A 17,845-nucleotide genomic window follows, 5' to 3' on the forward strand; every position below is an offset into this window, starting at 1 on the left:
TCCTCCTCAAGAGGAAGAGGATAGTTCAGTCTATTGGAACTATGCACAGGAATACGGTGAGCACAGCTGTGTTTATGTGCCCATCCCTCCAGCAGGAGCAAAAAGCACCGACTTATTTCACGTAGCCCACTGAACAGCAAATGGCAGCAACTGTCATTCACTACTAATCTTGGCTGGGTTTGAATTCATGAGCTGTGACCACCACTGTCCCAAGCTCCCAGGGAGGCCAGTTAGGGGTTCTCTCAGTTGCTTGGCCATGGAGGACAGCTTTAATTATGCTGCTGGCATAAGGTCCCTTAGAGACCGAACACCAGTGGTGAATGGAGCATAATGGAGCCTTGCTCCATCGAACCGCCTTTCCTTCTCTTTCCTCCTAACACAACTTCTTCCCTTCCCACCCCTAATATGCCCCCTGCCTCCCCTCACCCCGGGCAGTGGAATTTCCAGCACAGGCGGTGGTGGAGTTGGGCAACAGGGCTGGTAAAGGAGATGGCACAGCCAGCTTTGTGTCAGCAGAGATTCCCCCTGCAGAGTGAGGATACTTGTACAAACCTCTAGCTGCTTTTAGTTTTGGTGCAAGGTGAACCTGGCAAAGTGGAGGATATGGCCCCTTGTCTCCATATCCCATTACAGAGCAGTGAAGTCGGTTTTCAAATTTGCAGTCTCATGGTACTAACTGCAGTAGCAGAGCCACTATGGGGAAGGAGATCCACCCCTTATGTGCATTATAAGAGCAGTCAGCAGGATTTAACTTCAAATCCCATTTTATTACACAACAAGAGTCTGAATGCTCTTCAGTCGCAATAGTACGCTCTCATATGTATGCCCACAAGATATGAATTACTACACAAAGCGTTGCATTGCTCCAGTTCAGTGCACCGTATGCAAAGTATTGCATTGCTCCAGTTCAGTGCACTGAAATGCACAAACAAAAGCAAACTAACATTTTTTTAAATAGTCTTTGCTAGAGGCAAATTAACTCCTTTCATTTGCATTCTACTACCCGCACCAGAAAACACTGCACAACCAACAACTGTTTATTTAACATTAAATTATTAATAACTTAATTCTCATTATTTTTTTTGTCCATGGGGAGTTTTTTGTTTGATTTATTTTAAAACTGAGCTTTGATGTAACAGTTTAAATACCAAAGAAAGTGTATCTATTTTAATAATTATTTTAAAAAACTCCAAAGATTCAAGATAGCTGACTCCAGAATAATAGTCTCTCTTCCACTGTAATAGTATTTGGATTCCTGAGATGAATGTTTTAGAAAGGATGGCTTTTAATATTCTTAGCTACACATTTTACCTGACTGTCTGTTCAGATCCAAATTTATCTCCATTCTACAAAAACTTGATATTATTTCACTAACTATTCTAAACTAGTTACACCAGGAACATGAAACCCTGAAACTGATATCACAGAAGGAAAGTTTCAAGCCACAATAAGGCAGTCAACCTCAAGTAATTTTGGGCTGGGATTTTCAGAAGAGCCTCAGAGAATCAGGTATCCAAAACCCACTGAGATTCAATTGGAGATGGGCACCTAATTCCCTTTGGCTCCTTTAAAATCCAGGCCTTAGGCTTTTAGCACCTGGATTTTTCATGTGCTGGATTCTCCAGGCTTTTCAAGCACAGAAGAACACCCTCTTTGGCCAAAAGCACCCTGATTTAGTTTTGCCACTGGGGGAAATGCAACCCCTCACTTTAGCACTGAATATTGAGGGCCCCTGTAGCCTTCTGGTTGATCAAATCAATCAGGACAGCTGGAACTCATTACCCTAGCTACAAAATGGATGGTTTCCTCTCAGAAAAGGAGGAGGAAGAAGGCACTTGGAAGCCTGCAGCAAGAGGCTGCTGACAAAGATCTAGATGAGCTGTGTTCCAGACTATTTATTCTGCTGTTGGTTAGTGGTAAGGGGTGCTAGTCATGTGAAGGAAACCCTGGTCAATGAGGTTGTTTTTTGGAACACTACATACAGAACAAACCCAGGTACAGAGGCAGCTTTCCTTTCAGCCACAGAAGTGTGACATTTGTCTCCTCAACCACTCACTCATGGCCTTTTACACCGCCATAACTTTGCTTTGTTTTGCCAGATCCCCAATGGACAAGGCAAGTTGAAAGGTCTGTTCTATCACAGCCCTGCTGCGAACTCCAGTGCCTATCCTACTGGAAACTGAAAAGCTCCCTCAGAATGAAACAAACTCAGAATTTGATTTAAAAAGTCATCTGTTGCAGACAGACTAATTAAATGGACAGAAAATGAAACACTGCTACAATTTCATTCTGATACTCACTGCCCCACATTGTTTGCAATGGTGCCGCCTTTTAGTGATGGAGTTAAAGCTTTCGTTGCAGCTTTTGCAAGCTTGCTTTTCCTTGTCTCGCTTGGTTTTAGAAGATGATTTTCTGCAGGAATCAGGCTGAAATGAAACATACAGTTAGGTGACATTATACAACATAATTATTGCAAAACAATTTCCTGCCACTCAATTTCTACCATGCTTACGAAGCTCTTTCCCAGATTTATTCCCCCCACAGACAATTTTAGGGAAAATTTCCTCTTACCAAACCGGTTGGGGTTGAGGCTGCAGTAGGGATGTGCTGATTTTTAATTATAAGGCTCTCAGCTGTTTGGGCCCTACTCCTCAGAGTCCACCTCTTCCATTGTGCATCACCGGAGCCAGAGAGTCACTCCATCTGACATCCTATTGGTTTAAAGGGGATGGGTCTGGAGGAAGGGCATTCTCAGTGAGGGGTCTTCACTCTGGAACTCACTCTTTCTCTGGTTATCCAACAGAGCCTGAATTTGATTATCCTTCAGGGCATGGGTTCAAACTATAGCATAGTGGCTGGATAGCCAAATGTCTTGGACAGTTTAGACACAACAAATCCTTCATCTTGGCAGGTGGTTGGACTAGATGACCTTTGTGGTCCTTTCTAACCCTATGGTTCTATGATTCTATGTTGCAAAACTTATCTATTCTCTGTGGGGTGAGGGAGATTTCTGCAAGGGTGGCTTGGATGGGAAGAGCAGTCTTGTGCTCTGATATGCTGATTAGTTTTGAAGAGGCCATTGTTTGGAACTGCCTTCCAAAGGGAGTAGTGGGAGCTAACTTGTTTTAAGACTGAGTTTGATAAGTTTATGGAGGGGTGGCATGATAAGATTGCATATTACGACATATAGCCCATCTGCAACTGCTATTAGAAAACATCTCCAATGGCCAGAGATGGGACACTAGATGGGGAGGGCTCTGAGTTACTACAGAGAATTTTTCTTGGATGTCTGGATGGTGGGTCTCACCCAGATGCTTAGGGTGTAACTGATCACCATATTTGAGGTTGGCAAGGAATTTTCTCCCAGATCAGACTGGCAGAGACCCTAGGTTTTCCCCCCCTTCCTTTGCAGCATGGGGCATGGATTGTTTGTGGGTTTGAACTAGAGTAAATGATGGATTCGCTGTAACTTGAAGTCTTTAAATCAAGATTTGAGGACTTCAGTAACTCAGACAGAGGTTATGGACCAATTACAGGAGTGGGTGGGTGAGGTTCTGTGGCCTGTGATATGCAGGAGGTCCAACTAGATGATCATGCTTGGTCCCTTCTGGCCTTAAAGTCTATGAGCTTGTAAAACTATGGTCCTGAGCTCAGAGCTCTGGATGGACACATGCATTTCCTTATAAGTTTGAATAAATAAATTCCTGTGCCTTCTCCCTGGTCAGCACTGCTTCCTTTGGGGACTCTCCTGGCTGCCTCTGGAGCCTATAGCAGGAGGGAAGATTGTAGGCACCTTGTACTACTCCCACTATGGCAGACTTTCCACACACTTTCTGTGCAAAAAATTATAACCAAATTACTCTGGCACAGTCCCTGGTGTGAATTTCACTTATGTCTATGCAGAAGAAATACATCACACTACGGTAATGTAAGATGGCTTCACTAGCGAAATAACGTCAAACTGAAACTTGCAAGACAAAAGCCTTAATAATTCACTCCCTATTTCTGTGCTTCAGATAATCCACTCACAATCTATTGAGAGAAAAACCTTTCCCTACTAAATTTTTACCAATGTGCCCATAACTAAAGAAGGAGCAGAGATATTTTACTTTTGTTATGGAGTTTATATTGGCACTCCAGCAATCAATTTAAGGGGAAGGTGTAAGCAGTAATTTCACAATAATGCAGCTATGTTTTCAGCTTTCATTATGCCCGGAGCAGTCTGAAGGAACCTATAGTACCAGATAAAGGATGAACACCCTACAGATTACATTTAGAAAGGGATGTGATTGTACATAGAGAAAAACACACATACCCTTCTTCCTCAAACAGCTGTGCACCACCAGAAGAGGTAAGTCACAAGGCCTATGTGAGAGAGCCATCTACCCAAATAATTCCATCTGCAGAAAGCTGAAGTCGTTCATAAGAGGAGAGGGATTCCAGAGGCTTGGGAATTCAGAGATGGGAGCCAGTATATAAAATCAGAGGTGGCAGCCCACTCATTCCCATGCTGGAGATACTAGCCCTGAGGGAAGCCTGTAGCCTTCTAAAGGACCCCCTCTCCTCAGCACAGTGAAAGCCAACCCAGTGAGTGATGCCTCTCTAGTAAGTCAACATGTTGTGGCTGCCCCTGTGGAAGCCACTTAAGCAACTGTTTCTAAGACTTGATTCTGAGATGTGTTGAATGTTTGTAACTCTCACTGATTTCAATGCAACCCGTGAAAAGGCCATGAGTAGCCAGCAGTTTGAACCCTGGGCACTCAATCTCAGCAAAATGAAGGGGGCGAGGGAGGGAGCTGTGTTCCATTTCTCAGTAGCAATTTCTGGAGAGAGAAAATAGACCATGATTCTGCTTCTGCTACGAACAAAGTCACTTTAGGAAGATGATTTGCTACATTTAATATTTTTATCTCATGGGAAAATCTGCATGTCAGAAAGCAACATGATCACCACATGATATACTTCGTGGCTCTACCAGCTAACCTCTGTATCCTCCTCCTTGTGACCTTGTTTACTATCTGTCCCATCTACCACCACTTTCTTCCATGCTCCAGGCCACAGCCTCCCCTCCCCAACCAGCCAATGTCCCTCTTCCTCTTTCCCTTTGCTCTGGGCTCTCTTGCTTTCTTCTGCTCTTCTTAGCCTTTATCTATCTCTCAGTCTCATATACTGTCTCCAGCACACACACTTGGTTCCCACTTGCCCTAACTGCACCCTTCACCCTGCTCCTCCCAGGCCCTACTCCTTTTCCTGGAGCAGGACAGAGTGATGCAAAGGGGCCAAGATGCTACATTAATGACTCTACTCCTAAGTTTTCTAACGCCTCTAACTGACCCTCTGTTCCGATAGTCTCTGGGAACAGTGGAAAGCAGAATGCTAGTCAACAATGCTACAGGACTACCCTGATTGCAACCTCAGTTTTAAATGAATTTGTTCTCTTTAATTTTGTTTGCTTCCTTCCTGATTCAAGGGCAAAACTGCAAACCTTTACATAGGTACTGATGATGTTTTGCGTTAAACTTTATGGAGTGCAATGATACAGCTTTGCTCATTTAAGGAAAATGACTAGAGCTCTCTTTACATGCACATTTACAGCTGCCCAAAACAGAGAGAGTTCCTATGGATCCATGTCCTCTCACACACACAGCTCAAATGGTGGTGCTGCACTTCACTTGTAAAGAGTTCACTGCAGCTAACCTGACATTATCACAACTAAATCATTTACAGATGTCTTAGACGATGCACTATCACTGAGTTTCATTTCACACTATATCAAACCTTCTCAAAGTAAGGCATACAATTAAGGAGACTTGGAATACTTTCCCTAATCAGCATGAGTCTAAAGAGCATCCATTTTTTCCAGCATTTCTACTGGCTAAAAGAACAGGAGTACTTGTGGCACCTTAGAGACTAACAAATTTATTTGAGCATAAGCTTTCGTGGGCTACAGCCCACTTCATTGGATGCATGTAGTGGAAAATACAGTAGGAAGATATATATATACACAGAGAACATGAAACAATGGGTGTTACCATCAGGGCTGCCCAGAGGATTCGGGGGCCTGGGGCAAAGCGGGGGAGCTGCGGCGCTTGTACTCACCAGGCGGCGGTCTGGGTCTTTGGCGGCATTTCGGCGGCGGGGGGCCCTTCAGTCGCTCCGTGTCTTCGGCAGCACTGAAGGGCCCCCCGCCGCCGAAATGCCACCGAAGACCCGGACTGCTGCCAGGCCAGGGCTTGCGGGGCCCCTGTGGGGCCCGGGGCAAATTGCCCCACTTGCCCCCTCCCTCCCCGGGCGGCCCTGGTTACCATACACACTATAAGGAGAGTGATCAGTTAAGGTGAGCTATTATCAGCAGGAGAGAAAAAGAACTGTTTGTAGTGGTAATGAAAATGGCCCATTTCCAGCAATTGACAAGGAGATGTGAGGAACTGGGGGGGGGGGGGGGGGAGGGCGGGGGGAGGGAATAAGCAGGGGGAAATAGTTTTACTTTGTGTAATGGCCCATCCACTCCCAGTCTTTATTCAAGCCTAATTTAATGGTGTCCAATTTGCAAATTAATTCCAATTCAGCAGTCTCTCGTTGGAGTCTGTTTTTGAAGTTTTTTGTTGTAATATTGTGACTTCATTCATTTCTGATGGATGTCTTTTACAGCTTTAATTCTGGTGTTAATACTAATTAAATGTTTAGGAGACTGCATTTCCTTTCAACTGTAGAGGAATGAACCCTTTTAAATGGTTACAGCAAAGCACTTCATCACCGGCTAATTAAACTTTGAAAAGTTTTATATTGTTACAATTTGCACTAAAACATTTTGGTGCTCATATATACCCACGCGGCTTCATTGCTGTTAATGGGGTTGTATGGGTGTAACTGAGGGGAAAATTTGGCCTTGTGAGTTAAGTTGCTGGAAGGTAATCTTAAAGAATAGTGTAAGACCAATGCCATGTCTACCTGATGCACAATATCCATTACTGTTGATACATACTAACGACTGCTGTGAGGAGAAACAACTGTTTAAAATTCCCCACTATACACTGGCTTACTTTAGCGGGAAGTCAGCTGATTGATTTGGAATGCACTGGGTAGCTCCCTAATAAATGAGATAATAATAATAATATGCATTTCCATAGCATAAAAAAAAGGAAGCTGCCAGTAAGGTATTTTCCATGAGAGACCTCAGCTTTGAAACCTACTTCCCTCTTCATCTAAAATAGCCAGAATCAGTTGACCTTCATGACTGCAAGGCCCATGTATTTACCAAGGCTTTGGGGAAGGGGGATAGTGAGGGACGGAAGAGTAAGATAAAGGCTGGGATTGTGAGTGAGGGAGATATTGACTGGGTTTCGGGTGAGCTGATTTTTATTTATGATTGCATTTTAATGTATGGCAAAGGGACCTAGAGCCCATGACAAGAACTTGACTTTGTATTATTTTTAATAAACCTAAAAAAAAAATTTGAAGAAGTCTTTCATTCAAAGATCTAAACACTTGACAAACATTAATTAAGCTTCATAATGCCCCTCTAATGGTCCATATTTAAAATGAGCTAACTGAGGTACAGAAATGTCAAGTGACTTAATGTCATATAGTTATTCAGTGGCAGTAATGGGGACAGAAGAGATTTTGCTTTCAGATCTCTGTTTTAAGCACTGAATTACATTAAACAAGACAGTCTATCCATTCCACGGAGCACAGGTCACATAGTAAGCAGTGCCATCTACTGCTAATTACACATCGCCTGAAGAGAGTTCCTTGCAAGTCAAAAGAGTGCTTTGAATAACGCATGTGTTCTGGAGGCCAGATCAGATCCTAAGTGTCATAGCTCCATTTACCAGCTGAGCATCTCTCTCTCTTGTTTGGCCAACTGAATTAATTATATATGTTCAAAAAGGACCTACCAAAAAGAGGGCCTGACCTCACCTGAGGCCTTTTGATCTTACTGCGAGTAAACAATAAATACTAATAATAATGCTCAATTTTCCTCATATAACTAATCCTATTGAGGTTAGTGAGACTACTTACAGACAAAGTTAACCGCATGTGAAACTCTTTGCAGGAACGAGGCCTAAAAGTTGCTTTCACAAACAGGGAAGTTTTGACCACTAATCTGCTTTTATTCTACAGTTATCTCCCATTTTCAAAACTTTGATTTCCAGTTAAACTATTCATTGAAGTTTTGAATTTTGATCAAAAAATTGGAAGACCATTTCAATGACTACACTTTGGAACTATTCATGCCTTAAATCTAAGCATGTGCACAAGTATTTGCTAGATCAGTGCTTCAGCCAGTGAAAAATGAGAAAAGCAGGCATCGTTAGTGAACTGTTATAGCCTCCTTCACTTCAGAGGGAGGAAGGAAAGCCAAGAGAGTTCACCGTAACATTAAGGAATGAAAAGGGTTTGGGGGATTGTCTGTTTTGTAATTTCATTGTTTTCTTGTTATTTTTTTCCTCATTTTTCTCTTTCACCTTATGTCTAGTCCAGTATTTAAAATCAGGGCTGTCAAGTGATTAAAAAAATTAATCGTGATTAATTGCACTGTTAAACAATAATAGAATACCATTTATTTAAATATTTTTGGATGTTTTCTACATTTTTCAAATATACTGATTTCAATTACAACACAGAATACAAAGTGTACAGTGCTCACTTGATATTTATTTTTGATTACAAGTGTTTGCACTGTAAAAAGACAAAAGAAATAGTATTTTTCAATTCAGGTGAATTGAACTATAGTGCACTCTTTATCATGTAAGTTGAACTTACAAATATAGAATTATGTACAAAAAAACTGCATTCAAAAATAAAACTATGTACCATTTTAGAGCTTGCAAGTCCACTCAGTCCTACTTCTTGTTCAGCCCATCACTCAGACAAACAAGTTTGTTTACATTTGCAGGAGATAATGCTGCCCGCTTCTTGTTTACTATGTCAGCTGAAAGTGAGAACAGGCATTCTCAGGGCTCTGTTGTAGCCAGCGTCGCAAGATATTTACGTGCCAGATGCGCTAAAGATTCATATGTCCCTTCATGCTTCAACAACCATTCCAGGGGACACGTGTCCATGCTGATGGTGGGTTCTGCTCGATAACAATCCAAAGCAGTGCAGACCAAAGCATGTTCATTTTCATTATCTGAGTCAGATGCCACCAACAGAAGGTTGATTTTCTTTTTTCGTGGTTCAGGTTCTGTAGTTCTGCATGCTCCCTACCTCGTCCCTCTCAGATTTTGGAAGGCACTTCAGATGCTTAAACCTTGGGTCCAGTGCTATAGCTATCTTTAGAAATCTCACATTGGTACCTTCTTCGCATTTTGTCAGATCTGCAGTGAAAGTGTTCTTAAAACGAACAACACGTGCTGGGTCATCATCCGAGACTGCTATAACATGAAATATGTGTCAGAATGCGGGTAAAACAGAGCCGGAGATGTACAATTCTCCCCCAAGACATTCAGTCACAAATTTAATTAATCCATTATTTTTTTAACAAGCGTCATCAGCATGGAAGCATGTCCTCTGGAATGGTGGCTGAAGCATGAAGGGGCATACGAATGTTTAGCATATCTGGCACATAAATACCTTGCAATGCTGGCTACAAAAGTGCCATGCAAATGCCTGTTCTCACTGTCTGGTGACATTATAAATAAGAAGAGGACAGCATTATCTCCCGTAAATGTAAACAAACTTGTTTGTCTTGGCAATTGGCTGAACAAGAAGTAGGACTGAGTAGATTTGTAGGCTCTGAAGTTTTACATTGTTTTGTTTTTGAGTGCAGTTATGTAACAACAACAAAATCTACATCTGTAAGTTGCACTTTCAGGACAAAGATTGCACTACAGTACTTGTATGAGGTGAATTGAAAAATACTATTTCTTCTGTTTATCATTTTTACAGTGCAAATATTTGTAATCAAAATATACACTTTGATTTCAGTTACAACACAGAATATAAGATATATATGAAAATGTAGAAAAACATCCAAAATATTTAATAAATTTAAATTGGTATTCTCTTGTTTAACAGTGAGATTAATATTGTGATTAATCGTGATTAATTTTTTAATTGTGATTAATTTTTTTGAGTTAATTGCATGAGTTAACTTGATTAATCGACAGCCCTATTTAAAATATAAGCCCCTAAATTGCACATGCATGTTATATGCAGGAGTTCAAACTGATAATCAGGTGCTCATATAGACAGGTGCATGAACAACAGAGGTATTTCCAAGCTCACTTCCCATTTTATGGGGTTACATATTTTCCATGTGAAAACTACCTGTTCATCAACACACACACACACACACACACACCCTTTCAGCATGAGTCTTTGAAAATGTGCTGAATTAAGTGAAATGGAGTTAACCCATATTAAAAATAGTATGTTTTACACTTTGTAATACTGCAGGGTTTTTTTTAAGTTATATGGTCAAGAATTCTTGACCATATACCAATTTCTGTATGTGTAAGACATTTATACTGAATATTAGGAACTGTAGGTTGGGTTTGAATTTAAGTATACAAAAGTATAATGAGCACTGTATGTTGGCTGTAAGCAGTTACCATAATGCAGTGTTCGTACGCTTGTTGCATTTCTTCCATTATTTCTTTATTATCTGGCTATGCTAATATGTAATAAACTTCAAATAAGTCTTATTCTTCTTCGTATTTCTTCATTAAACTGAGCCAAACATAGAAGGGAGCTACTAGTTTGCTGACCACCACTACCACCAAGTGGTTTACATGGATAAGATTAAAGTAGAATCAGTGCACTTCCACTTACACGAATACTGAGATGGTTCTTAACAGATGTGACAATTAAAATCAAATCTGACTTAAGGCTGTGACATGCAACACAGTTCAGGCTGATGTTACTCTTCCGTCACACAACTGTGTTAAAATATAGCACAATGAGAAACAATCATTGGTAGGTAGGCAGGGGAACATAACCCTTATTAGCCTGAGGAACAATGAATTATTTTTTAATCAGCTAAAATGTGTTATATAAATTCAGGGTTATTTAAAATTTATTTTTCTTTAAAATATAATTTTATGGAAGATTATTAAATAAACCAAGACATACCATTCAAATCCATTGTTACACAAATATGTATTAAAAGTAATCGGACTCAAATATGTATTGGGACTTTGAACAAAAGTTAGATCTAGTTAAAACATTTTGTTATGAAACACGAGACCAAGAGAAATGTTTCCATTTTTTTAAAATTACAAATGAAACAATTATTTTAAAACAAATATTTTTCTGTAATATTTGCAACCCAAACATTGCAGCACTGAATGTATGACTAACTACAAAGAAAAACAGAAGTGACATGTGATTTTCATTGTTTATCAGGGAAGTGCAAAATATTAATAAACATAAATAACGAGAACTATGCTAGTTTTCAAAAAGTCTTTCATTTTTAATAGATTACATGCTGTTAGTGGTACAGGTAAGGAATTGTACACTTAAATTAATTACTTTTAATTGAATCATAACTGTCTATATCAACTCCCCTTATCTGGTATTATACATCAACACACTGACTTATACAAAACTGTTAACCCTCTGCTTACTGATTTCTGAAGTAGGATGTGTCTCCTGGGCAGAGCTTTAACACTGTGCCAATCCCAACAAAGATACTTGGGGAATCATCCTATTAAATGCATTCCTGGGCTGATTCTGTACATATGTGGTAGCTGGACCACAAAAGGCAACCTACTAGTGAGAGGGAGTAAATGGGGGGAAGGAGGAGGAGAGCTGCCATGCAGCATCGCTCATCTGCTTCCAGAAAGAGACAAGGACACTTAAGGTTCTACTACCAAAACCTATCTACTATTACACAAGTGGATGGAAGGAGACAGGGACAGAATGTGAGGCTGTCTGGAGACTGCAGTCCATGCACTGGGCAAATAATGCTATTAAAGACCACTTCTGACCGTTCCACAATAAACTGGGATAAGTTTTGGCGAGGATCCTTGCTGTTGAAGGCGGTCATGCAGTATCTAAGACCCTTCCTGAAGACCTGGGATTCTGGTAGACTGTCTTAGATGGGAGGGAAGAGTGTACTAAAGATAGAAGATAATGAGCGCACAAACCTATTAGAGTAGGAGTGGTGAAATGACTCAGCAGCTGACATCAAAGGGCTATGAGGACTGTGTTGAAATTGTTATGAAAAATAACTGGCTTGCACAGTAGCCAATCTTCCAGGGTGTTAAAGAACTGACCTTTTCACCACCCGACGCTCTCAGCAGAAATAAATGAGAAACATACTATGGACTAATTATTTCTCAAATTCTACTTCTAAGCTGACGTTCAATTATACAATTGCAAACACATATACCTGAAACCAGTCAATGACTGGATAACAACACTGAATGGGGAAAATAACCAGAGTTCTAAAAAACCTGAGAAAAATAATGTCCTTCAGTTTAGGTTCACACGGCATATGGTGAGTTTAGCCAGAACTAGAGGGTCAAATTCAGAGATGATATAAATGTTGGTGTAAATTCTACATCAGCAAATGAGCGCTTGTGGGTGTAATTTACACACACGTGGTGGAGGAGGGGCAGGGTTGGAGGAGGAAAAGCAACGAGCAGCAGAGCTTGAGAGGGTGCAGAACTCTCTCCTGTTTGTTTTAAAGTCTGCCTAAACAAAAACGTTAATCTCACGATTACTTACCCCTCCAGATCCACTGATGCCATCTGCTCCTGGCATAGATTCTACAGAGCTGGTGCTTACTATCTAAAGGAAAAGAAAATCACAAAGAACATTTCAATATGGAGATTGCTCTTAAATTATGTTAAACATTAAAATCAAAACATGGAATAATGCATTTCTAACCCCTCATTTGTTTTGGTTATGAATATATGTTAATTGCACGTGTATTCAACTACTCTGGAATATTCAGCTGGCAATAAAGTGGGTGACTTTGCAAATGGCATTGAATTACAAAGGTCTGTTTACACATTCAGAAATGTGCATGCACACAATAAATACCTATGACAGACACCTTAAACAGAAGAGAAGTTTTGGGTTACACATATAAAACAAAAAGGGGCAGTTTTTCAATTTCACAGCTACATTGATTCTTATAATACAAACCAAAAAAGCAAAGTAGTTTGTGTAGTCATCAGCGTGACGTTGCACCCCATAAGGCTTTATGGAAATATGCTTAAGAATGTATATATGACATAACTGGAATATGTTTTATGCTACATATGCCATGTAACATATCTCTGTAAAGGTTATGCTCTACTGAATATATTCATTCTATTTGTATGCATGTATCATTTTTGTATTCAAAGTTATGAATATTGGCTGTGTACTTGTTTGATTTTAAGTAGCCTTAGTAAGGCATTTGGTCAGCTTCTTTAGAACGGAATTTGCAAGTTAAGTGCCCAATCAAGAAACACTTAAGCTAACAATGAACGTTGAGACGCCAATCCACATCTGAGCTTTCCTGGGAATGTGGCCTGGTTTGTAAGGACTGAGTCATGCATGGACATGTGACTTGCCCATGTGACTCCAAAACTCCATCTTGGAGCTGGATTTTGCATAGGAGAGAGGAGGGGGTCTCCACCCACAAGAGAAAGTCTATTTAAGCCCCTGGGAGACCCCTCCATTTTGTCTTCAGCTGGCTCAAGAGATAGCCTCTCCGCCCCCAAAGGATACCTGAAAGAAACTGGAACAAAGGACAGTAACCACAGGGGTGTGAGTGTTTGCTGGACCCAGACTAGAAGAAGGCTAGTCTGTAAAAGAAGCTTACTGGAACATCTCTGAGGGTGAGATTTCATCTATAATCATTTTCTTACTGTATTAGGTTTAGATTTGCGTCTTTTATTTGATTTTGCCTGGAAATTCACTTTGTTCTGTCTGTTATTACTTGGAACCACTTAAATCCTACTTTTTGTATTTAATAAAATCACTTTTTACTTATTAATTAACCCAGAGTATATAATAATACCGGGGGGGAGGGGGCAAACAGCTGTGCATATCACTCTATCAGTGTTATAGAGGGCGAACAATTTATGAGTTTATCCTATATACATTTTATACAGGGTAAAACGGATTTATTTGGGGTTTGGACCCCATTGGGAGTTGGGCATCTGAGTGCTGGAGACAAGAACACTTCTTAAGCTGTTTTCAGTTAAGCCTGCAGCTTTTAGGGGACGTGGTTCAGACCTGGGTCTGTGTTTGCAGCAGGCAAGTGTGTCTGGCTCAAACAAGGCAAGGTTCTGGAGTCCCAGGGAAAACAGGCTCAGAGGTAGTCTCGGCACATCAGTTAGCAGCCCCAAGCGGTTTTCTGTGATCCAACCCATCACAATCAGAACCCTAAGATGGAAGTGTAGCTCCTTGGTACAGATTTCACACATTTAAGTAGCTGATTCGTGTTAAGACATTCCAAGAATGTAAACATATGTACACAGTTTATTTAATTAAGCTAAAAATATCAAATCAAAAACACCAAGGACATAACTTGTAGGAACACTCCATAATACTCTAGTTTGTAGCAAAGGAGATTTAGGTTAGATATTAGATGGAAAAAGACAAAAACAAAACAAAAAACCTAACTAAGGTTAGTTAAGCTCTGGAATAGGCTTCCAGGGGAGGCTCTGGAATCCCTATCATGGGAGGCTTAAGAACAGGTTAGACAAATACCTGCCAAGGATTGTTTAGGTATACCTACTCCTACTTCAGGGTGGGTGGATGGACCAGAGATGACCTATTGAGGTCCCTTTCCAGCCCTACATTTCTATAAACACAGGCCTGATGCTGAGAGATGCAGAGTACCTGTATCCGTTGTTACCTTAAACTGCAGTAGAAGATGCTCTGCATCTCGAAGGATTAGGCCCTATTTATCATTAAGTCCCCTACCTATTACACCCATATGCCATCCACATTACTCACTTTAACACATGTAATATAATGCATAGATCTGGGACCAAATCTATAGGCTCAGAGAAATCCATTAGTTACACTACATCTTCCAACTTTAATTAGAAGAAGTACGTTTTTATTTTTGTTGTAAAAACAATTTGTGCTGTAGAATTCTTGACTCAGCTACTGGACTAAAATACTAGCACTGAAAGAGCTGCTAAATTTGAAGTCTAGTTGTAACCCTTTATATGCTAACACAATCGAACAACTGCTCAGAACAAACACTGTAAGGCAAACAGGAGCCAAATTCGTACAAATGTGGTTTAGAACAATGCAAACCCAGAATGGTAGATTGGCACTACCCCAGAAAGAGCTGAGAGAGGGATTACACCTATTTAGGACAATGCAACGTATGCTGACCTCTCTGTACCCAACCAGCTGCACTGTCTTCTGCGGAGAGAGGCAACAGTACTGTCTTTGGAGACAACATACTTACTTAGTACTGCAAGAAGGGAAAGCAGCAAAACTGGGTCTTACAGGAACTCTATCAAATCAGTTAAGGAGCAGCACTGGTGAGTCTCAATTAATCCTTGATGGCAAGGAGGATGAAGCCTGTGACACAAGGCCTCGAGAGAGTATATATACCATGGGGTGGGAGGGAAGTGAGCTTTGACAGAGATGTGGAGAATGCCCTCCAGGTGGGGGGAAATCATCTAAAGCACTTCAACGGTCTCAAGCAAAAATTTGTATATGTAAAACATACACTAAGAAACTGATCACCTCCCATAGGCGCACTCTAGCCTTAAACTACAGAAGATCTCAAAAGAGCTTTACCAACATTAATACACTAAGTCCTAAATCCCCTGGGAGGTAGGTACAGTATCCATGCAGTTTCCAGTACAATGTCATTTGGCAACTGATATTTGCTGGTCACATAGGTTCCCCATCAGTATTTTAACTGCAACTTCTAAGATTCTATCAAGATGTCTCCATCCCAGCATGCATCTCACATTTTCTCTGGAGAGAAAGCCTCTATGGAAAAAATGTTCTCTCTCCAGAGAAAAATATTTTTATCTTCCTTCCTACTGGAAAATGTACATGTACTCCTGCCAATTTGGAATCCCTAGTTATGGCCCTTAAGTTACTTCTAAAATGTTACTTTCAACATTTATAAAATGTGTCCTATGAGGATGATCATTTTTCATTCATTTGTCTAAACAACTCCACCAGAGAATCATTATTTTAATAGGATCCAGAAGGTACTAAGTAATTGCAGTACACAGCCAGTGCTGGAATTCAGCGTCTAGACCTCGGGAGGCCCACACGTACGGAGTTTAGCCTCTCAGCATAAGAGGAACCAAGTCTCTTCCTTAGCTTACTTCCACCATTGTGTTCTGTCACTAGCCTTGTGATTACACACACATTGTGGGTCACTAGCCTTTTGTGAATTAATGGGGAAAAGTCATTTTGCGTGGGAACACTTTTATATTATTTAATAAGAGGAGACATTTACGTAGCCTTAACCATGGCAAATGGGGACTGAAAAAAACCCATGTATGTCCTCTGTCTAAAGGAGTGGTGCTGCAATGGAATCTCAAGTGACTCAAAAGAGACTCCTTCTAAACTGATGCTGCTCTGATCCTGGGGTTGATGGGGAGGAAGAAAAACAACTGGCCAATAACCAGGATCAATCTTCGCCCACTCAACAAATCTTTCCTAAGGTGTGAATTAATGATTACTCTGTTATTTATATTGCAGTGGTGCCCGGGATCACGGCCCCACTGTGCTAGGTGCTATGCAAGCATACTAAGAGACACAACAAGTGGGTGTTAAAACCAATGGCAATACCAGTTAAGAGAGAGGCTCAGGAACTGTTTTTCAGGTTTGGAACCCTTTTTTTAGTTATCAGAAATTGCTGAGTAAGCAATACCTATGTGCATTCATCTATTTCGTGGCAGAAAAGAGGCACTTGGAGCTCCTGGGGGTTGATGCCCACACTGTCTGATTTGAACGTGTAAATGCCTTTTTGCATCTGCAGAACACTAGCATACAGATTCTTGTCAGTGAACAATTACAGACTCAGTGCGACATATTGGCCTGATTTTTAAAATTAGTAAGAGGAATATAAATTTTATAATCAAGTCTTTAAACCTCAGTTTAAAATACTAGTACAGTCAGAGGGGAACTCAATTCACTGCCATGCTGGGATCCAACTTCAGGATTGAACTTGGTCTCTCTCTCCTAAACGTAGAAGGGGCTAAACACTTTACTAGATCTACAGGTTGGGAGCACTTGAGTCACTCCTCAGAAGCCCTCCAAGCTGGCATCGGAAGAGCACTGACAAGCTCTGGTGGAAGCTGCACTCAGTCCTAGTTCAGTTATTCCTCAGCATCCCTACTGCATAACTGAAATGTTCAGACTAATGTATATTATAGTAAGTAAAAACCTACACTTTAGTCGTGTCGTTGACCTTTGATTATGGGAATTCAGTTAACCAAAGTGTTAGGAGTCATCTATGAATTTAAACCAAAGACTGACTCTTGGGCCTTGCAGCAGCCACTAATGACTACCAATTCAGCACAAATACTGGATGCCAAGATCATAGGGTGGGGAGTCCCAACATATTTCAGATCTTCCCCTGAGCTTGCTAGATCCAGGGCCCATTCTGCCCTGACAGATGAGCAAACGACTTGCTCCAATGTACTGCATTGAACATGGATCACAACAGAAGTCAAATCATTTGTAGGAGCCGATATAAACGTAAAATTATAGCCAGTCAGAATGCAGTCATTCTTGTCATACAAGAGAAAATGAGGATAATACATCATCTATTTTTCACTCTAATGTGTCCTGATCTGTCTAATACCTCATGATGATAGCAAACTTACTTGATATACCTACAATGTGATAAAATTGCTGCTCTGAGATTGCTCTTGGTATTTGTCCAGTTTTCCATATTTACAGTATCAAT

At 40.7% G+C, this 17,845-nt stretch overlaps 1 protein-coding gene across 1 annotated transcript in view; it reads right to left on the minus strand.

The window, feature by feature from the left end:
* Window positions 1-17,845, minus strand: part of FGD3 (FYVE, RhoGEF and PH domain containing 3) — a 94,538-nt gene that overhangs the window by 16,860 nt on the left and 59,833 nt on the right. Inside the window, exons 12-14 of the mRNA XM_065407622.1 lie at window positions 12,676-12,738; window positions 3,316-3,326; window positions 2,301-2,412 (exon numbers count right to left, since the gene is read on the minus strand). Of these exons, the coding sequence (XP_065263694.1) occupies window positions 2,301-2,412; window positions 3,316-3,326; window positions 12,676-12,738 (186 nt within the window). The remainder of the gene's footprint in view (window positions 1-2,300; window positions 2,413-3,315; window positions 3,327-12,675; window positions 12,739-17,845) is intronic.

This window comes from Emys orbicularis, chromosome 7 (genome assembly GCF_028017835.1).
Source record: "Emys orbicularis isolate rEmyOrb1 chromosome 7, rEmyOrb1.hap1, whole genome shotgun sequence".
Lineage (NCBI taxonomy): Eukaryota > Metazoa > Chordata > Testudines > Emydidae > Emys > Emys orbicularis.